Source organism: Letharia columbiana (genome assembly GCF_014066305.1).
Source record: "Letharia columbiana isolate WasteWater2 chromosome Unknown Sc0000004_s0, whole genome shotgun sequence".
Classification (NCBI taxonomy): Eukaryota; Fungi; Ascomycota; class Lecanoromycetes; order Lecanorales; family Parmeliaceae; genus Letharia; species Letharia columbiana.
Window position 1 is genome coordinate 600678 of NW_023501040.1, and position 20958 is coordinate 621635.

At 48.2% G+C, this 20958-nt stretch overlaps 8 protein-coding genes across 8 annotated transcripts; 3 read left to right on the forward strand and 5 right to left on the reverse strand.

Annotated features, from left to right (window-relative positions):
- Positions 1-171: 171 nt before the first annotated feature.
- HO173_002151 (uncharacterized protein) lies at positions 172-3250 on the reverse strand (the record flags this gene model as incomplete). Its single annotated transcript, XM_037304086.1, has 3 exons — positions 172-210; positions 277-2650; positions 2709-3250. 3 exons carry the CDS (start codon positions 3248-3250, stop codon positions 172-174), a joined length of 2955 nt encoding a protein of 984 aa, XP_037168881.1.
- Positions 3251-3499: 249 nt separating this feature from the next.
- Positions 3500-4319, forward strand: HO173_002152 (uncharacterized protein; the record flags this gene model as incomplete). The annotated part of the gene is made up of 5 exons (XM_037304087.1): positions 3500-3557; positions 3607-3641; positions 3698-3789; positions 3844-4152; positions 4214-4319. 5 exons carry the CDS (start codon positions 3500-3502, stop codon positions 4317-4319), a joined length of 600 nt encoding a protein of 199 aa, XP_037168882.1.
- Positions 4320-4875: 556 nt separating this feature from the next.
- HO173_002153 (uncharacterized protein) lies at positions 4876-7878 on the reverse strand (the record flags this gene model as incomplete). The annotated part of the gene is made up of 1 exon (XM_037304088.1): positions 4876-7878. One exon carries the CDS (start codon positions 7876-7878, stop codon positions 4876-4878), a length of 3003 nt encoding a protein of 1000 aa, XP_037168883.1.
- A 2836-nt stretch (positions 7879-10714) lies between these two features.
- On the forward strand, positions 10715-12025 carry HO173_002154 (uncharacterized protein; the record flags this gene model as incomplete). Its single annotated transcript, XM_037304089.1, has 3 exons — positions 10715-11077; positions 11247-11478; positions 11538-12025. The coding sequence occupies 3 exons, from the start codon at positions 10715-10717 to the stop codon at positions 12023-12025; spliced, it is 1083 nt and encodes a 360-aa protein (XP_037168884.1).
- Positions 12026-12219: 194 nt separating this feature from the next.
- HO173_002155 (uncharacterized protein) lies at positions 12220-13632 on the reverse strand (the record flags this gene model as incomplete). The annotated part of the gene is made up of 1 exon (XM_037304090.1): positions 12220-13632. The coding sequence occupies one exon, from the start codon at positions 13630-13632 to the stop codon at positions 12220-12222; it is 1413 nt and encodes a 470-aa protein (XP_037168885.1).
- Positions 13633-13810: 178 nt separating this feature from the next.
- HO173_002156 (uncharacterized protein) lies at positions 13811-15653 on the forward strand (the record flags this gene model as incomplete). Its single annotated transcript, XM_037304091.1, has 7 exons — positions 13811-14086; positions 14136-14253; positions 14309-14498; positions 14546-14568; positions 14618-14701; positions 14767-15329; positions 15414-15653. 7 exons carry the CDS (start codon positions 13811-13813, stop codon positions 15651-15653), a joined length of 1494 nt encoding a protein of 497 aa, XP_037168886.1.
- A 187-nt stretch (positions 15654-15840) lies between these two features.
- Positions 15841-17775, reverse strand: HO173_002157 (uncharacterized protein; the record flags this gene model as incomplete). Its single annotated transcript, XM_037304092.1, has 6 exons — positions 15841-16698; positions 16757-17266; positions 17324-17338; positions 17388-17532; positions 17619-17632; positions 17692-17775. The coding sequence occupies 6 exons, from the start codon at positions 17773-17775 to the stop codon at positions 15841-15843; spliced, it is 1626 nt and encodes a 541-aa protein (XP_037168887.1).
- Positions 17776-18313: 538 nt separating this feature from the next.
- HO173_002158 (uncharacterized protein) lies at positions 18314-19468 on the reverse strand (the record flags this gene model as incomplete). The annotated part of the gene is made up of 4 exons (XM_037304093.1): positions 18314-18368; positions 18430-19204; positions 19257-19299; positions 19346-19468. The coding sequence occupies 4 exons, from the start codon at positions 19466-19468 to the stop codon at positions 18314-18316; spliced, it is 996 nt and encodes a 331-aa protein (XP_037168888.1).
- Between the last annotated feature and the right edge of the window lie 1490 nt (positions 19469-20958).

Sequence of the window (20958 nt, forward strand, 5' to 3'; positions counted from 1 at the left end):
AGTCTGGATGAGGGTACAAAGGATTTGAAGAAGTAGAGCCTCAAGACACCGTTCTGGGAGGGCGCGCAGTAATGGAAGATTCAACTTCGCAACGAGGTATAGATTAACATGCACTGTTAACCATTATTTGTAGCAGAATCTAGATTTTGTTACATTGACTGATGATTGGGTCTAAGCCTTCCATGTTCCATCAATCTGTTTTTTTCTTACCTAGTAGAAGTGTCAGCCTCAGCGTCCAGCAGGAGATGACAGAAGACATGGCTTTGTCAAACTTACAAAAGGAGCCACAACGGTCGTCCCCACCGCCAAAGCCACCACTGTCAATACAAGCTGTAGCTTACTGAATCCCTTCCCCAGCAGATCAAAAGCGCCTATGGGAGAAACCCTCGAGAGGAAGAGGTCAACATCCCCAAACGCGAATACCAAACTCGTGCTCTCCAAGAGCGACGGACTGGTAACAACCTCGGAAATACTCATGAGCTCTCTTTTGTGAGTGAGGATCCACTTAGGCTCGAAGTCCAACATAGGACTATACTTGAATAGTCCCTCTTCCATTTCAGCTGCTGTAGCATCCCGACCAACCGGCCTCCTCGGATCAAGGAATGCACGTGAGATGGATACCAGTGCATTAGTATCGGGAAGGACGCAGAGAAGGGAGCGAGTAGTGATTCCTTGAAGTGTGGAGGTAACGGAGATAGAGGAAATAGCGCCGGGGATCAAAAAGGTTTGGGACAAAACGTGCGGTGCGTCATATGTCCCATCTTCGTCTGTGAAGGCAGGACTGGTGGACGAATAGTTGGAAGATGTCTCAAGTGAGCCCCGATCATTGGGGTAGGGTGATTCGTAGAGCTCCGATACCACCAATTGGTAGCCCTTCAGTTTCTGCTGATCAATCTCAGACACGTCTTGCGAAAGAGAGCTAGTCTCCGAGAAAAGCGAGTAAGCGAACCAATTCTCTGAGACGGTGGAAGCGATCGGAAGGCTTATGTCAACTCCAGCGTGAGTAGCTGAATGAATGACGGCACCAGAAGCCGAATCCAGGATATAGAACGTCGCTGTCGAAGCCTCCGTTCCAAGAGCTGTGATAAGTAGGACGTTGGGGTTCAGGTATTTGTACAACACATTGCGGTCTCCGAGGACCTTGCCAATCGATGCTACAGGGTCATGAGAAGGTCGAGTAGTGACCGTCTTGACTGTCTCCCCCAGCGCCGGCGTGAACTGCCATGCCAACGTCGGCTTTGGACCTTTCCACAGGGCCCAGCCTCTGACAACATTGTCTTCGGCATCTGTCACGATGGTCGTCCCTATTTCAAAATCTGCCTTGGGAAGTTCTCCAATGGATCCGTCATCATTGACTGGTATGAGAAGCTGTTCTCCAGATGCATCCGTGATGGGGACAGACGTCTTCAGAGACTTGATTAGACCTCCAGGCTGATACTGCACGATTGTACCCGTATTGGTTTGGACACGCAAGAACTCTCCTTCTTTGCATCGTACCAGTGCAGTATTCTGTTCGGCTTCGATACTAAGGACTCGCCACTTTTCGCCCGCCTTTAGGGTAACAGCCTGAATACTCCAGATAATTCTGCCCTGTGTACCTCCATCAAGTGCGGCAAGCCGGCCGTTCTCTGTAGCAACGATGACAATTTTATGAAAGCCGAAGCTATCACGGCGTAGACTCTGGTCTTGAGAGCCTGCCTTATCCCCAAGAAAGCTCCCTAGCACTCGGGCAGGAAGAGTTTGTGCCCAAGACGGGAAATGTTGTAGATCTCTTGCATGACGTTTGACTCGGTGCACGTACGCTGCGATGACACTACGGTGACTCTCTGCTGCGAGCTCATCGGCCAGATTCTCTTCCTTGGGTATCTCGACAAACGCGGCGGCGACTGCACCGGTAAGACCTTCGGGCCTCACCCAATAAGGGTCGCCGTTGCGTATGAGTTCCCAGTCGCCTGAGGGCAACGTCAGAGCAGACCTTACCGCATACGTCGATCCACCCTTAGATACCACCTCAGAGGTAGCATGAGAGATGTCCTGCGGATCCACCATTCCACCATGGCTTTTGGGACGGATATCCCAATGGCTGAGTATGGACGGTCCGGTCGAAGATACCAAGATGCTCTCGAAAGCAGTATGTCTGGCGAAGTAGACATTGGAACCTTGGGAGCTAGCTGAAAAGGCACCTTTTCCACCGAGGCGCGGCAAATCATATGCTTTTTTTATATCAGTATCGACATGAAACACCTCCGCCCAGTGCGAGTCTACACCTTGATAGTGTACGAGGAAGTGCGGATGAGCGGTAGGAGATCGTGGAGTGTGAACAATTATTTTTTCGGCTGACTCGCCGCTGCTGGAAGGAACATTGAGAGTTGTAATTTGTTTCGTGCCAACCTTATTGACCTTCAATGTCTTGAGAGCTTTATCGGTCCATATCAGAAAAGGTTGACCCGAGTTTGCGCCGATGTGCAGGATTGAAGCCTCTGATGTAACGTCGCTGTCTGAGTTTAACGCTATCGACTGACCGATCTGCTTCCCATTTGAAGGGGCCAGCTCTGCGACTTTGATTTTGAGACCCTTGAGGAGCGCCGAATGCAACGAAACGGTGAATATGCGATCTTGTGATGATACGACGGCATAGGGTGCATCTCCACTGTGGTCAATTAGCTTCGCCTATATCCATAGAACCCATCCGCTGCTCTTCTGCGTACCTCCCGTCGCCGAACTCCCAGAACACCTCTCCAGTATCGGCAGCCAAATTTCTGACAACGAAACCTGAGCCCTCTCCTTCACTGAGTACTAAGACATATTTTCCACTTTCGGCTGATAGCGTAACATCTACCACTTTCGTCCCATCTCCACCGTCCCACTCCCAGACCAATCTACCATCTGTTGCATCCCACGCCTGGACCTTCCCATCCACCGCACTAACGAGTGTATCACCTCCTTCTCCTGCAGTCAACAGACCAGGAGTAGTATAATTATGGGCCGAATCAGCCAGTCGCTGTCTCCATATCACCGCGCCATCTTTAGGATTGATTGCACCGAGCACTAGCTTCTCCGAGAGCGTGTAAAGAAGTGAGGCTTTCGACGCGGCCGAAGGACGGTGGAAGAAAGTGGTGTGAGCTTGGGGAGGTCCGAGCAGGGCGTGGTGGGAGTCGGTTTGGTAAGCCTCGTCTGCGAAGATGGCGTGGCACAATGACGCATAGAAAAGGGCGGCAATTGGCAGTAAGATTGGCGCACAGAGGCGCATGATCAGCGAGGAGAGAGAGGAGGCCTACAAGCTCAATCTATCACATTGTATATTGTACGGACAGTCATGAGAGCTGCCCTGAATGGTGTTTAGCGGACTGGCAATTTAGCCGACCTGCCCGAGGCCAAAAAACCTCCGATCGGGCGGAATAACTTCGCCTCCGTAGAGCCAGACAGAAGCAATGTCATTCTCCACTCATCACCATTTGCTCATCCCCGTCTCTGTGTTTATCAGCTTCGGAAATTAATCATGAGTCTTGTTTATGGTGCATATGGGGGCACTACAGCTCTAGGGGTCGTGGGACTTTGTACGAGAGTCCAGTCCGCATCTTCGTGCTCAGCGCTGACGGGCGGCAGATCTACTATTCACTGGAGATGGGGAAGCCTTCAATGTTGGTGACTCGTCGAACTATGCGCAAGAGCCGTATCTGATGGTGCCGATTACTAGGTTGGACAATTTTTAGAGAGCGTATCGCCATATGCATGGGCAGATCTAGGCATTGGTCTCTGCATTGGGCTATCAGTTGTTGGGGCAGCATGGTATAGAAAGGAATACATGTCTTGGGATGGCAGATACTAAGACATTTCATACAGGGGAATTTTCATCACCGGCTCCTCGATCCTCGGCGGCGGTGTCAAGGCACCTCGAATAAGAACAAAGAACTTGATATCGATTATCTTTTGCGAAGTCGTGGCAATTTACGGCGTCATCATGGCCATCGTATTCTCCTCAAAACTGCAAATGGTTGAGGGAGAAGCTGCCTACTCAGCCTCCAATCAGTATACTGGGTACGCTCTTTTTTGGTCGGGCCTCACAGTTGGCATGTGCAACTTGATATGTGGTGTCTCGGTGGGGATCAACGGGAGTAGCGCAGCACTGGCCGATGCTGCGGATCCAAGTTTGTGAGCGGGAAAACTTTCTAACAAGACCATCGAAAAGGCCCTGCTAACGGTCTATCTCTAGATTCGTCAAAGTACTTGTTATAGAGATCTTCAGCTCTGTCTTGGGATTGTTCGGGCTTATCATCGGCTTACTCGTATCTAGCAAAGCACCAGCATTCACAGCTTAGTCGATCTCGAGCGGGAATGATCGAGGTGCGCTACATGATTGGCATGAAAAGGCGTTTTGCAGAGGTGGACTCGAGAGATACCTGGAGCTCTCATGCCAGAACTTGTAGAGTATCTTCGATTCAGGTCAATCGTGCCTCGCATTACTTGTTCCGCAGCCACGGAGAAGCGCCTGTTGAGCTGGGGCAGATTCCTGCCCGTTTGACCTGTCAAAGCATATTGCTGTCATTCTTGAGAGAACCCAAAGTAGACACCTACACTACATATGTTGAGGCTACGGCACAATGATAGAGTGTCTGAGCAGTATGATGTTAGCTGTTGATCATTCTGCATTGTAATCTACTTTTTAACGCCTATCCTGACAGCTTCGACTCCTCCAATTCTTCAACCCTGCAGACCCACGAACTCCTAAGATTATGCTCCACAGCATGCTATGTCTATTTGGATTTCGAGGGTTGACAGACAAAGTGCTAGGCGATAAGCATGCCCAGGAGTCGCCCAATTGCGATGAGATGAATTATACTTGAGAATAGAACGCCATCTCCAAGACCATCACATCTATAAAAAAGCAGGATCAGTGCCACTCTCTTCACTAATTCTCATCACACTCCTGCGACCTTTCAAGAAGCTGTCAACCAACTTGTGGTTGTTCCCGGCTTGGGTTTGGGGAACGTCTGAACTTGGGGCAGGACTGTCCGAATCGTAGTCCTTTTCGCCAGGTGGTGTGTGACGAGATGCTTGATTTTCGTTCCGAGGTGACCACTTTCCCAAAGACGTGCCGCTACTGCTTTTCAACCGGCGAAGGCGTTCTACCCTTTCTGGGCTATACCGGATATTGGCTGTGGTAGGCGAGTGCCTTTGTTCTGTCTGCATTTTGAGAGACGAGTGTGAATTTTTCTGCCGTAGGCCCCCGGATGGTTCGTGGACTCGACTGAGAGAGCGTCTCTCACTCTCCACTTTTGAAATTTTACGCGAATTCTCAGAAGCTCTACTCAATGGAGCGTTATCGTTTTGTTGGACGTTACCTGCATTAGCTGAATGGCGAATATTCATAAGAGGTGACCTATCCAGCGAGCGAGAAACCTTATGCTTCGACGCTTTTAAAAGGTTGGAGTTGCCTTGGATGATCGCGAGAGGCTGCTTGAGGATATCAGTTGGCGACTGCAGTCTACCAATGTTTACGTCGTTACTATCAACCTGTGCATATTCCCTTCTGTGGCCGCTGTCTTTGACTGGATGCGCGTCATACGTTTGTTCCTGCCGCGTCCCATAATCTTCGAGGGAAGCCACCTGCGTAGCCATAAAATTCCTCCAATTTCCACTTGACGCTTCGGATGAGTATCCATGCTGGATAACGACAGGATGAGCTGACCGCTCGTTCTTGCCAGGTTGACCCGTAATGATGATAGCAGTCCCAGCTTCACCACTGCTCTCGGACATGGCAAGCGAGATCGAGCTTCTATTTGCCTTCGGTGTATCGCCACCTGAGGATCTAGAATAGACACTGTCCGATCCAGTGACGCTATCATTGCGTAGCCGGCCGGTAACAGCACTCGAGGGGCCCTCCAATTGCGGACGATCCTCAAAATTGATGCGGATTTGAGAGTCAGCTTCGGTCTCACTGCTTGCGTGCATTGCACGTCTGTATGGGCTTGGGTTGCTTCTTTCGATGCGCATAGATGGGGGGAAAAACGCCGATTTCACTTCGTGGAGGGGTCTTTTTGGTAGCTGAATCCCACGCTCATTCATCTCCGCAATCCGTTCTTGTGTGAGACCCTTTCCTAAGTCCGAAAAGCCTTGCTGCTGGTAACTTTTATTAGTACTCTGGCTCTCATATTGTAAGAAATTATCGTTGAAAGATTCCATCGCAGAGGGACTGAAGATCACGGAATTTGATACCTTTGCCCCACGAGAACCTGAACGAGAGTTGGATTTGGCTTTAGCGCCCTTGCGGATGCTTGATGTTCTTCTGGGAGCTCGCGTAGACAGCCGAGCCTTGTGATGGCTGGAGCTGCTATCGGTCCCTGGCTCACTATCGTCCAGAGCGGCCTCGCGGTTGTTTTGGTCGATCTTCTTTTGCAGCGCAGAGAAAATCCTATGCGGGTCTATTGGACCACTTACACGGCCTGCACTACTTTGCCTCACTGGTTGACGGAAGCTTGCATACCCATTGTTGCCCTCCTCATACTGGCGAGCAGAAGACGATGGCTGATGTGGACCTCCATCTTCCTTTATGATTGAAAGGCGCTTCCTTTCTAATGTTTGCGGCATGTTGATCGTGTTTGCAGCTGTGGAATCCGTCCAACTAGTGACCCTTGATTTGCCGTTGCTTTCATCGTCATCGCTATGGGCGCTTCGGATGCTACCTGGGCGAGCACCCTTGTCAACGAAATTTGGCGTAGTATACATTACTGATTCTCGAGAGCCCACGCGAAGGAGGAGCTCAGCGTCGGGTTCCGGCACAGGTGGATAACGCTGCTCTTTGCCATCGGATGTCGAGATGTAGTCCCCATAGTGAGGGTGGGTTGCCTTGATCTGCTGCACGGGAATCGTATCTTCGGCGTCTGGATGTCGCTTGAACACCCGCTTGAACTTCTTTTTGATCGTCTGGGACAGGTTCCTGGCTCTGTGGCCAAGATCTTTATTCTTCGGTGGTTCCACAGACGCCAATGGAGACGCTATTGCACTACCGTAGCTGTTGGTGCTACTGGTACGAACAGTCCTACGGAACCCTTTTTGGGATTTGCGACGATTGCCAAGGCCAAGGAACGACGGTTGCTCTTTCAACCTCTGTTGCTCTAATTGACGAAGATACTGATCTCGGGCAAGCTGGACAGCTGCATCGTTGGCGACGTACTGCTGACTACTGGTTGATATGCGATCCGTAACACCACGGAAAAAGGAGTACGACTTTCGTAGGCGAGGATCAGGCACTTGGAGCGGCTCGTGGTAAGCATCGGAAGATTGGAGTGATTGACGATGAAAGTGACGCCTGCTATACGGTATACCATCACCGAAGACCGCAGACGGAGTCTTGCCGGGGCTAAACATCGACTTCGCTTTTCGGAGCCTTCGGTACGATGAGGGGACAGAGGCATTATCGCTTTCGCCGAATTCTCCAATTGGCTGAGCTAAGGCGGTCGATGCCCTTTCATCAGAGTAGATGGAGGGCTCGATGTTCCGAGACCGGGACTGCAATTGGCTTTCGTAAGGATTGTGGCTTGTCCTGGAGCCAGGGGCCTCTCTACGAGTGATAGAGCGATTCCGTGATGGTATAGCTGTTGGTCCTGCGAAACGGACACTCTGCCTCCTCCCAAGCCTTGGCCCAGCATCTTTGTTCGCTATGGAGGTTGTGTCTTGCCCATTGGGGGCTTTTTTGGCCATCTCGCGCTCATTCGCGCGTTCGAAGGCAAGGTTGGCAGCAGTAAGAGCTTCCTGATGTGTAGTCTCGGCATTGTTTGTGGTGGGTGACGTGGGAATAATTGATCGAGGCCTGATCGATGGGGTTGATTTGGCTCGTCGAGGCTGTTGCGAAGCGCTGCTCGTGCCGCGTGAAAGCATACTGGGTCAGATTGCGTAGGAGACCGCAGGCGGCCGATTGTAGGCAGAAAGGTGAGTGATGAATGCTAAATGAGTTAATGTATCCAAAAGGGATGCCAGTGACAGAGTCGATGAAGAAACAAACACCGTGAGAGAAAAAGGTCTGAGAGCGCCTCCTGCCAGAGAACATGCTTGATCACCAGGCAACCGAATGGAAATGGGAGGAAGGAGCTTACAGTTCCAGACGGTACCTACCTTGAGCCAAGAACAAAGATGGAGAGAGCTGGACCAAAGCCTTTTGAGATCCCAAACAAATTTCGCATCACTTTGTGATTTGAAAGTGGTCAAGCCGTATCGTGAGGCGAAAGCCGGACACTTTATCCCGATGATTTGCCACTGCAAGTCATCGAAATAGATGCTACCGTCGGTCTGAGTGGGCACGAACCCAAAGCTGTAATACGAAGAAGGCGCGAGTCGGCAGTAGTGAATGCTATCTCATATTGAGAGTCTGCATATCGATGGCCACATGTACATAGCCACTTCATCCATCAATCCGTGTACTACACATCGCTTATGAAAGATACTCAGGATCTTGGCTGCTCTTAGTTCTGGCGTTGTTGTGGCATGGGCGGAGAACAAACGGTGTCCTTCCCCTAACAGCACACACGATCTAATTCCAGTGGCCAAATTGGACGGAACAAGCCCAATGTAGCCACCTCTTGACTTGCAGAATCGTCGACCGGTCTACAATTTGATTAATCGTATCCTCAAGCATCAGGATACTGGGATGTGGGGTTATAAGTTTCAACTGTTCTTCCTCAGACTGACGGTATTGGGGTCCTAGCGTGTTCCACAACCATTCATCCTGTGGTCGCCGGCGATTGCTCTGCGTAGCGGATCTTGCTGGTGTCCAGATTGCAGTCGTGACGTAAACTTCGCCAATCCGCATTCTTGAAGAGTTACCCCTGCGACATAGGGTTGTTCCGGATCACCCACGAAGAGAGATTCTCAGTGCCTTTTTCATACAACATTTGTAAGCGAATGGTATGACTGGCGTTTCTGTTCCACCTTGGATAGCCCAAGTTGTGGTGGAGAAGCATGAAAATGCAACTCTTCTGAATCATTTCCCGAAGTTGCCTGTTGGTGAGCAGCTTGTGTTAATGTTTCGTACTGCACAATCATGTCATCGAGATCGTTAGTCTAGCCCAGCAAGCCATAGATCACGTCAAGCGGACCTCTTGGCTCTCTGTATCTGACCATCTGTTCATGTAGAACACACCCAGGACATCAGCTCTGAGACCTTTCTGCCCCAAATCTTCGAGTTCCACGATCTTCTTCATTCGAGACAGAAGATCTCTGTATAAAAGGTGAATTGGGGTTGCTTGGCAGCACCTTCCTACATGACTGGAGAGACTCTCGCCGAGTGCGTTGAAGGTGTCTTTCGGGATAAGGACGTCACCACAAACATTCGTCACTTTCCTAGCGACAGCAGCCTCCTGTACGGGTCACATGCGTCTCCACGTCTCTAGCAAAGATCGTCGAAAACCCGAAAGAGGAGGGTCCCTACACCAGTTGACTCTTTGAGACACTTTCAAAGAATTGGTCTTTGGAGCTTTACCCTTCATAATTTGACACGGTCCAGTGCTATGTTTGATCGCTCGGATTGCAGATCATGACGTCCCTTCATGGTACTTGCTGGTAGAGCCCAATCAAATGACGACTCGTTTTGGTGATTGATTGATTGAATTGATACTCTAGACAGATGGCATTTGTTTTGGTAGATCAATCTGGGAGGCGGGTCACGCCGCCCGAGGCTGAAATCTTTTTTCTTCTAATTTCTAGACTCTATTGGGATAGTAGTTCGAAATTAAATGTGCTGTATGTACGGAGGTCTGCACCGAAGCTCCTGCACCTGCCAAGACGCCAGTCTTTAGTAGCCCTAACCCTGTTGTCGGAAGGCGACCCTGTGGTGAGGGTTCTATAATTATTTTCTGGAAGCGCACTTGTTGAATTTCAGAGACCTCTGTTAGGTATGACAGGGGCAATGGGCTCCAGACTGGGCTCAGGTCAGGCGCAGTTCGGAAGCAGGTCTAAGCGCATTGTCCGCCCCCGGGCACACCCGACAGCTGGACCCTTTTCTGGCAGTGTTCGACAGCTGGACCCTTTTCTTGGCAGTGTTCGACCCACGTGAAATGCTTTCCACGTTTCCTAGATGCAGAACTCCGTATCATTTCTACTATGAGCTCTGACCAAGAAACGAAGAGGGTTAATAAGATAAACAATGCAGACAAGGCGTCACTAGGTAGGTGTTATAATGAAGCGAAAGATTGCAAGGCCACTCTATTCGCCTTGCTCGACTGGATACTCTCTTCCCACAATATAAAAAACTCATCTTAAAAACAAGGCCGCCTCTCACGTTGGAACAAATCCAAAAAAGCAAAGCTTTCGCTTCTCAAACATTAATGCTACTCGAAAGCAACAATATGCTAAGTATGTACTGGGAGAGGGCTACGATGCACTCTACATTGCAGGACTTTAAATCTCGACAGTGTCGGTCACCAACCTCAGTCTTACCCCAGGATACCCGGGAATGTGTAACTCCCATGAATCTACGCTGTTTTCATATCAGGGCCTGCGTGATACTTAGAGGTTGGATTTCAAATGTGAGGTACGATGCAATGCGATGATACGCAGTCTGTAGGGACATTCTATCTAGATATCGCTTTGGCATTGCCGCATGACTCCAAGTGAATTTTGCCTACACCATAATGTGTTTGAGCCACTCAACCTTCGAACTTCACTTTTCGATACAAATGATTTTCAGAAGCCCGTCACATCGAGGGTAAGTCGATCCACTATGTGCGAAAACTGCGACAACCTCTCATCTGCCTTGGCTTCTTTGTCCGTTAGTACCCACAATATGGCCAAAACCAATGTCATCGATCCTGAAGGGGATGTCATCCTCATCTGCGGCAAGACTGAGTTCCAGGTCTCATCCAAAGTCCTGAGCCTGGCATCGCCGGTCTTTAAAGCACTCTTTAGCCCAAGTTTTGCGGAAGGACAGCCTACTTCAAGCAAAGCCAGTCGTATCCAACTCCACGACGATGATGCAGAAAGTATGCTGTTTATGTGCGCCGTCCTCCACCATAAGTGCGCTTTCTCCAAGGGCATCGGTCTGGAGAGACTTGAGAGGCTTGCTGTCGTCACTGATAAATACGATGTATGTATGTTTTCAAAGACATATTCGTCCGGGCGAACACATTGATTTGCTCGCAAGTTGTATTTTGGGAGTGGTGGGAGCAAGAGGCCCTTGTCAATTATTTTTGAATTGTGTTGTAGCGAGGGTCATTGCCAGGATGAAGACACGCTGACTTGGGGAACTTCAATAGTGTGTGTGTGCCATGTGCTACTGGGGAAGGTGTGAGATTTATAATACCAAACACACCAAGGAACCCAGCCGCCTGCTCTGGCCAGCTTACGCCTTTGACGAGGCCCAATTCTTTAACAGCCTTACCAAATTCATGATGCTAAACCTACCCAACGACGGTAAAGCTCAGACCGCGTCAAGAAAGTACGGCATACCAGAGGAGATTGAGAGCCATATTCCGGAAGGTTTAATTGGTAGGTCCTAAGAGGCACCCCCAATTTTCCAAATCGCTCTAAGGTTAACGTTGTCAAAGAGGCCATATTCCTTGCCGAACAAGACGTCAAGAGAGAAATGCAAATCCAAATTGAGCAAATCATCAGCCCCATTGCGGAAAAATCCACTGCAGGCGATCTCATCCTAGGCTCAGACGACATCATTTTCTCCCACTGCGATTGCATCTCCATCAGCTCGCTTATCAACGGCCTCTCCAGGCAAGGCTTATGGCCTTTGACTTCGGCGGTCCACCGCCTGAGCATCTCAATGTTGTGCAAGAAGCTCGAAGCATGTGATGTTGGATTGGCAAGCCGTATCACTAAACTCAAGAAGTGCTCACGCTGTCCAGAGAACGTGGCTGCTAAGGTCGCCAAAATCAGAGAAGCTGCCTTGACGAGGTTTGAGGGTCTGTGCCTTGATTGCATCAAGAACCCCGGGAAATCACCGGAGCAAAGACTTCAATGTCGAGTCCCGCACCAGCATTTTCGAGGACTACCACGGCAGCTTCCGGTCTCAGAGGGACAATAGCCGGATCCAGGTATCAGCAAAGTGGAGATTCACGATTAAAGGGAGAGCCAAGATACTTGGACGATTTCGACTGATTAGCTTAGACCCACAGTCGCAGCCAGACGATATGAGCTACCATCTTCATATTGACAGACATAAATCGACCCATTGGCGACATGAAACGCATTTCGTTAGGGTATATATGCATGCTTTGCTCAACCAATGGCAACTCCACCCTCGTCTCCGTCATTGACTTCCAGTTCTTCGTCCCCTTCTAGACCTTCACTATCCCACTCATCCTCGTACATGTCCACGTCCTCTTCCTCACTCACATCTTCCTCTTCTCCATCTTTCACATCCTTATCCTCCCCACCCGCTCTCTTTTTTCTCGCTCCTTTTTCATTTCTCTTCCTCAAAACGTTCTCCTTCTGCACCCTCTTCCGCTCTGCTTTCTCCCTTCTCCTTGTATCCCAGACCTTCTCCATTTCTTTGATCTCCTCAGCCGTCTTCTCGATGGATTCATGCCACATTACTTTGCCTTCACACACGCCCTCCTCGACCTTCGTCATGCGTAATTTCATCCGTGGACCGAGCTCGACAAGCTTTACAGCTCGCTTCTCTACGTTCGGTCGTCCCATTGAATGTGGTTTCCGGTCGCCGTTACTTTTCCGCAACGCCGCCATTTGTTTCTTGCTCAGCACCTTCCTCGTACTCGTTTCCAATACCTCAACCTCGGCATCCGTCTCCACCTCAGTCTCGCTGCCAGATGTGAAGCCACCACCTGCGGCTGAGGGGTCAAGCAGGTAATCCGCGACATCTTCCAGCTTGCCTAGATTGGGAAGCCCTCGCTTGCTCTTCGTGTTTTGCTTAAGCATTTTCTCTGCAGCGTTCAAACGCTTGATGCCCCGTGAGAGACCAGTACGGCGGGTTGTGATAGCATAGTGGCGAAGATTGAGAACATAAGCGCCGTCTTCTCTTGATTCAGATTTTGGGGTATTCGAAGTAGGCGACGCTTTTGATATCTCGCGATTTAGCAAGAGGACGCGGCGGATGGAAGATAAAGGAGTTGACTGGGGTGATATAGGCGGTAATAGAGATTGAAATATTGTAGTTGTTAAAGATTCGAGGTGTTTTGGTACCGTAGGCTGTATACCATCGGCTGTAGGCGAGATGAAGTTGTTCATGACTAGCAAAGGCGCCGTGAGGTATTCTTTGCCACCACCTTGTGGGCGTTTTTGTGCCTTTTGCACATCCTTACAGAGCGCGTACTGCTCGACTCGAAAATGTAGTGTAGGTCCTCGAGGTGTGAGTGCAAGGCGGAGATTTGTATTTCCGGTTGCAGAGCGGGAGAAGAGTAAGAGATGAGATACACCCAACGGACCAGCCATAGCAGTATAGTCTCGTAGTCTGTTTGAACGCCTCTCTTTCAGACGACTGGCCGTACCCGGTTCCATCACAGAACGGACATCCTTCACTAGCTGGCTGACTCTGGGTCCAACTTCTCCTGCTCCGATCCTTATGACCATGCTCCGTGGCTCTCTGGTAGCTGATGAGTTGGCGGTAACTCCATTTGAGGGCCCATTGCGGGCACCCACATGTGTACGCTTCTTAGTACGTCGTCGCGCCATTGAAAGGTGTGGAATTTGGAGCGAGCTGTTTAAGGTGTACCAATTTTGCTTGTAACACTTTTAAAGACCTCGCTTAGGCGGCCCTTATCGATAGTGCTAGCGTCGAAATGTTTTCTCGTGACAAAGTCCATTCTGAACAAGCACAAATTCTGATTATGCACTTTCAGAAAGACTAAACATGTCTCCCATACAGAAGAGAAAGGCCGATGGCAGTTCACACAAAGATGAAGGGATACCATCCAAGAGAGTGAAACATACTACATCTACGCACACAAAGCAAACAGCGCCGGAACCCGCTAAAGAACCTTCTCCACAACCGTCTTCAGAGCCATCACTGGTAACAGGGTCTACGAGTGAGGTTGAGATCGAAGCAAAAGGCCATGCTTCGAAATCGTTCCAGGACCTTGGGATTATACAGTCGCTGTGTGATGCATGCACAGCATTGGGATACGAGGTTCGCCTCTAATCGCAATCTCGGTTTCAATTCTTGCTGAAATCCTCAGGCCCCGACTCCGATTCAAACCGAAGCAATACCTTTGGCTCTGCAAGGAAGAGACATTATCGGGCTTGCAGAGACTGGCAGTGGGAAAACGGCTGCGTTTGCACTTCCAATTCTACAGGGTGAGCTTGTAGCCGTGATCATCATCCCACTTGACTCATACTGACGAGTCATCAGCTTTGATGGAGAGCCCGCAGTCATCCTTGTTCGGTCTCTGTCTTGCACCTACTCGCGAACTTGCCTACCAAATCGCCCAAGCATTTGAAGCTCTGGGTGCCCTCATCTCGGTCAAAGTCGCCGTTGTGGTGGGAGGAATGGACATGATCTCCCAATCCATTGCCCTGGGCAAGAAGCCTCATATCGTAGTGTAAGGCCATTACTCTATACCGCTATGCTATAGCTGATTTCTTGCAGTGCTACACCTGGTCGACTGCTCGGTAGACAAACCCTGTTCAATGACTGTTCTCATGCACTGACTCCCGCCAGACCACCTCGAAAACACAAAAGGCTTCTCTCTACGGTCAATCAAGCACTTAGTAATGGACGAGGCTGATCGCCTTCTTGACCTTGGTATGCTACTTACTCATGGCAATCTTTTATAACAAGAGAAGACCTAACTCCAAAAACCCCGACAGACTTTGGCGCAATCATTACCAAGATCCTCAAAGTCCTCCCACGAGAGCGCCGCACCTGTCTCTTCTCGGCTACAATGACCTCAAAAGTCGAGAGCCTCCAACGAGCTTCCCTTTCCAATCCTCTCCGCGTCTCCATCAGTACAAACAAATACCAAACGGTCTCCACCCTCCTACAAAGCTACTGCTTCATTCCCCACAAAGACAAAGACGTCTACGTGGCATGGCTTATAAACGAATTCGCTTCAAAATCCGTAATCATTTTCACTCGCACTGTCAACGAGACTCAGAGAATAGCTATATTGCTTCGGGCTCTTGGGTTTGGCGCTATTCCGCTCCATGGCCAGCTCTCGCAATCTTCCAGATTAGGTGCACTGGGCAAGTTCCGTGCGAGAAGTAGAGATATACTTGTTGCTACGGATGTTGCCGCTCGAGGTCTGGATATACCCTCGGTTGACGTAGTCCTCAACTTTGACCTTCCCCACAACTCAGAAACTTATATCCACAGAGTCGGCCGTACGGCACGAGCAGGGAAAAGCGGGCATGCGATCAGTATGGTTACTCAGGTAATTTCCTCAATTTTTAAAAAAACCCCATTTCAGTTTTCACTCAATAAACCATTTGGAGAAGCTAAATGAGCCTTTTTACAGTACGACATCGAAGTATGGCAGAAGATTGAAGCAGCATTAGGGAAGATGTTGGGTGAGTACGAGACGGATAGGGCGGAGGTGATGATTCTGGCGGAACGGGTGGGGGAGGCGCAGAGGATGGCTATTAGGGAGATGAAGGACTTGCATGAGAAGAGAGGGACGAAGGGTGCCACGTTAAGAGGGAGAAAGCCTGGAGGTGGCAAGAAAGGTAGGAACGATATGGATAGGGAGGAAGGCTGACTGTCCAAGAGTACAGCAAACTAAACAAACAATAAAGCCATCGAACCAGATTTCAGTATGAATGATTTCTCATTCTGTAATGCTGAGCAAACTTTTAGACGCCAAGTCCCAGTCCTACCGCCAATATCCATTGAACCTCCCTTGCTTCTGTATAGCTAAAAATGTAATCCATGCACAGACAAATGTATCAGACACCGGCCCTCTTAACAACATCCGCAACCTTTGCTGCCAAGTCATCTGCCTCACCCCTCGTGGCGGCCTCTGCGTAAACCCTCACGGCCTCCTCCGTGCCACTCGCCCTCACAAAACTCCTCCCATTCTTGTACTTCCCAACCAATGCATCGATCTGGGCCTGAACGCCTGGCGGACTCTCTAGTTTCCGTTCGGCATCGGTTGTCTTGAAGATATTGCGGTCTGCAACTTCGATCCGTCCAAGACGGTTGGGGAGATCCGTGTACGTGAGATGCCACTCTTTAGGACCCCAAGCTTTGTGAGCGAGAATCACTTCCACAAGGAGAAGATCGCTGAGAGCGTCCCCAACAGTTTGATTTATCAGGGCTGTCAGGGCGCGCAGCGTGTCGAGAGCGGAGGCTTGGGCTGGTGATTGAGGCTCATATTTGCCAATGCGCTTGAGGGCCAAGTCCGAGAATACGACAGTACCATGGCCGTTGGCTTCGAAGTAGACGCCCACGTCGAATCTAGTCGCTGCATGGTGAAGATGCTTCACACCCGTTGGTGTACATACGACTGGAAGCCTGAGATCCTGGGTGATATATGATGTACTGGCGCCGTTGGCGTAAGCAGTTTGCACGACACCGACTTTGATCTTTTCGCCGAGGCCAGCGTTGCGGGCGAGGTCACCGATGAAGAGGGCGGCGAGGGTAGCGATGCGGTCACCGTCTAATAGATGAAAGCTGGAGTCGGAGTCGTTGAAATAGTACATCAGCCTATCCGCGTCGCCATCGAGAGATGCGCAGCGTGCCGAGGGGGCAGCGTGGGACGATGGCGGTGGACGCTGATTCGTCTTGACAAAGTCTGCTCCGCACTGTATCGTCATGCGTCAGAGACGACTCTTCGTGTGAGTACAATTGAGAACAATCTACCTGATGATTCAGACGCTCTGGCTCGACGACATTGTCGTTGACGACTTTGATCTCAAGGCCACCTTCAGAGGCAGAAGACAGATACTTGATGAGCTCCCGCAGCTTAGGTCCGCCTACTCCATTTGCACAATCGACAGTGACGGGCCCGTTGAATTTCCGAGTCCCTGTAGCAGCTTTGAATGCGGCAGCTATTTTCTGGTAGTATCCTTGCTCGGTTGGTTCACCATATTCATAAGGTGTGCTTTTCGTGTTCAGACAGCGGGTGATGTAATGGAGTTGTGGTGTGGTAAGCAGTTTGTAGTCAGTATACTCCGTACCAGATGCCTCAAGAGCTGCCAGAAGGGCAGAAACGAGGCGAGGTCCAGAAGCTCGAGTGTCTCGCGCAAAGACCACGCGTGCTTTGTTCTCCGTTTTGATGTTCAAGTCGCTTGTGAGCTTATCGTAAATTTCCAGGAGAGCCTGGTCGGAGGGCGCGTTTGCAAGTGTTGTAGCGTATGTTTCCCAAGAACCCTGAGGCATTTGTCAGAACGGCTGACTACTCTGATATGATGTATATTGTGGCTATACCTCGAGCATCTCACCCTGAAGCTCAGATCAGCCAGTGTACCCGTCTAACCCTCGCAATGCCTACCATCGGATCCACCAATTTCACACCATTGTCCTCCGGAGGATTGTGACTCGCAGTGATCATTACACCTATCCTCTGGCCATTCAACTTCCTTGAGCGCAAGGCTGCGAGCAATCCAACACGATAGACGACAGAGTCGAGAAGGGAGCTGAAGCAGGCGTAACGCATCAGTTTCGGTATCGCAGAAGATGGTAGCATTATATGCGTTTGTAAGGAATTGGCTTGGGAACGCACGCCTTCATGCGAAACTAGATCAACATCATGTCAGCCAAACTTGGTCGGTTTTGGGATTGCTTTGAGCACCCACTCCTGCAGTGCCATATTGAAAGGTGCGCTCGGCCGGCTTAGGATACTTGGCTGAAGCCAGGACGATTGGATTTTGTGAAGTCATGCTGCTGAGCTGTTTTGCTATGTTTGGGTGTTTATGAAAGTGAGAATGATAAAGAGTAAGCAAGGTAGACGGAATGTCGGGGTTAAAGCGCTAGGAGCGAATGGTAGGAGAAAATCCCCACGCCCGTTGTTAGCCCAAACGTCATCCCTAATAGTCTCGCCTGCACCTTCCCTTGCAGGATAAATCGGCATCATCCCAATGGCAAGTGGCAAGTTTTCAGAAAGAAGTTGCAGTCTGATGAGATAGATCATTTGGTCTTTATATCGATGCGAGGCGTCAACGCGAAATCATTTCTTTTTCTTTTTCGTGATTGAAATCGCTTCAAGAAGAAGTTTCAACAGCGGGAAAGCCTCCTCGCTGGTTCTGTGTATCAGTTCAACTGCTACGGTTCCTAGCACCTCGCCTGGCCGCTAGATGTTATGAGGTTCGAGAGACTGAGTGTTTGACGTGTGGCGTCTTGATGAGAGATTTGATTGAGACGATAATTTGTAAACAGTCGGTGCTCAGAGCACCATGGGAGAGTGATGCATAGCTCTATTTAGGCTTTGAGTCTTTCTCCAGCAATGTCCTGCTGAGCGTCTTTCACAAGAAAACTATAAGAAATGGCAACATCAGCAAAGATTAGCTGAACATGAGAGGCCCCATGTGACTTACTTGTACCACCAGATAGTCGGTATGACCGTTCCCAGGTGCCATAGACTATGAGCGTCCACCATTCCTCCTAACGGAGCAAAATCCAACAATTCCAAGCTCATGGCCATAATAATCCACGCAACGATCATGCCAGGCCATGCTGCCCACGGCTTCTTCAATTCTTGATACGTCTTGTAGCTAAATCCGCTCCACAGAATGTTTTGCACCACCCCCACCGCGACATTAGCTGCCATGTTGTACACATAGTCCCAATGCCAAAATGTCAGGTAGGAGACATGCGCCGTATACAACGCTGCGCACACGAAGGTCCATAATCTTAGCAATGCTGGCTTGACGGCAGGCTCGGCTTCGTCTAGTCTGAATATCCTGATAGGCGTGTAGTACAATCCGTAAAGGACGCTCGCCCCTGCAGCAAAGTAGTCCAATTTTTCTGTGATATCAAAGTCTCGTGTATGAAAGATCATGCTGAATACCCAGCTTGCCATACCGACATAGCTGAAGGCGATGTAGTAGATCTGCAAAGGATAATCGGATGGGATCCTATCCCGGATCTTCGCAAGGCCATTCCGATGTGCCAGGAAATTGAAGAAGGAGAAGAGGACCGAACAAGGTTCTTGTATGCCCAGAAAGCGAAAGAAGGGCCATTTGCCATGGTACTGGAGGACAGGCTTTAGCATTGGAGGGTCTCTAGAGACACGACGGTCTGTGATGATATGCTGGCAGACATAGTCGCAATTGGATGGGCAAGTCCAGAAGAATAGGCGCAGATGTAGCGCTGAGAAAAGTTGATCAGTACTGCTATCTTGCTGAATTGGCGCGATGCTTACGAAGGACAGAGTTACCGCGCTGGCAGTTCTCATCGACACAAGTCTGGATCTGTGAGCAATCGACTCTGTCATGCATTGGCTCCACATACTGATATACATTCGCGAAAGTCCGGTAGCCGGTCCCCAAGAGACGCAGAGGCAAAGGCAGGGAAGAGTAACAGAAACCAGAGGCATATGAGTCGCACCCCCAATGCGAATTGTCGTGTTCGCATTATTTCTGAGTGTGTGTGCACTACAAAAGAAAAGAGTTGAAGAAAGAGCACGCGATTGGATCGAGTCGAAATCCGCTAACGATCGAGCTTATCTCTTACTCTACCTTTAAGCTCGAGGACTCCTTCGGAAGTCTTGGTATTCATTTCCCCCTAAGAAAAGATGATAACAGCGTTAGCACGGTAGTAGGCTATAATCTTAGTAATAATAGATTATATAATCGTTTTTAACACTTAGACGAGACTATTAGTCGATGTTATTATAAGATCTTAAAGATTATATATATTCTATATTAGATTTTTTTAATTATTTAAAAATTTTAATCTCGTTTAGCCTAAATTTACGCCTTATTTTAACGACTATCTAGATGTATTAGACGATATATATATCGTTATTTATATATCTATAATAGAGTATATACTATAGCGAAATAGAAAGGATACTCTTACTTAAAACGTTTTAGCCGTATATGATTTTAATATGCTATTTTACTATATATTATCTAACTGAGAAGACTCTATATATAACGCTTTAGTACTAAGAGATACTATTTCTAATTACAACTTTTCTATCCTAGCGTAAGTACTATCTCGTCGACGCTAGATATTTTAATTGTAATTAACTACTAATTTCCTATATAAATATACGATATTATTTAAAGGAATAATAATAGACTAAAATAAAGCTCGAGAATATAAAGAAATTATTTAATCTACGTTACTCTTAACTACGAAATATTATTAAAAGAATATTTAATATACTTAAACGACGATTTAAATCTATTAAGAACTCTATAGAGTTTAGTATTTCTACTTAGATAATAAACTAGTATATCTTAACTATAATATATAACTTTATTACGCTATATCGCTCTCTTAATAATATTAACTCGAATATATAACTAGCTAGCGAGTTTAATAGTAACTCTACTAGTAATTTAGATTTATTAAAGAATAAATACTTTACGACTATTAAAATAGATAAGAAAAGAGATAAAATCGCCGAAGTAATGTGGAAGGATTATTAAGAGTATATTTCTTAAAGAATGATTGCGGAGATGCGTATATAAGAAGTCTTATTAATGAGAGAGACTTCGATGTGTAAGATCTTAAATATAGTAGTATTTAGCTAATTCTACTTCGATATACTTAATATATTCTTCTATCTACTTATGCGCCTCTGTTATTTACCTCTATAACTAATCTTTTCTAATATTATTAGATATTATAATATATATAAAAGTCTTATTATAATTTAGAAATACGTTTACGACTTTTATATAGTTATTATTATTAATAGAATTAAAGTCTTTACTTAGTAGAGCTATAGCTTTCTTAATAATAACTTATAATATTTCTTTAATTCGCTATATTTTCTTCTATTGCCTTTATAATATATCCTTTCTCTTTATTTCGTAGATCTTTATAATAAATCTTCTACTTCTTTAATAGTAGAGTCTATAAACTATTCGCCTATCTTTTTAAGACGCTTA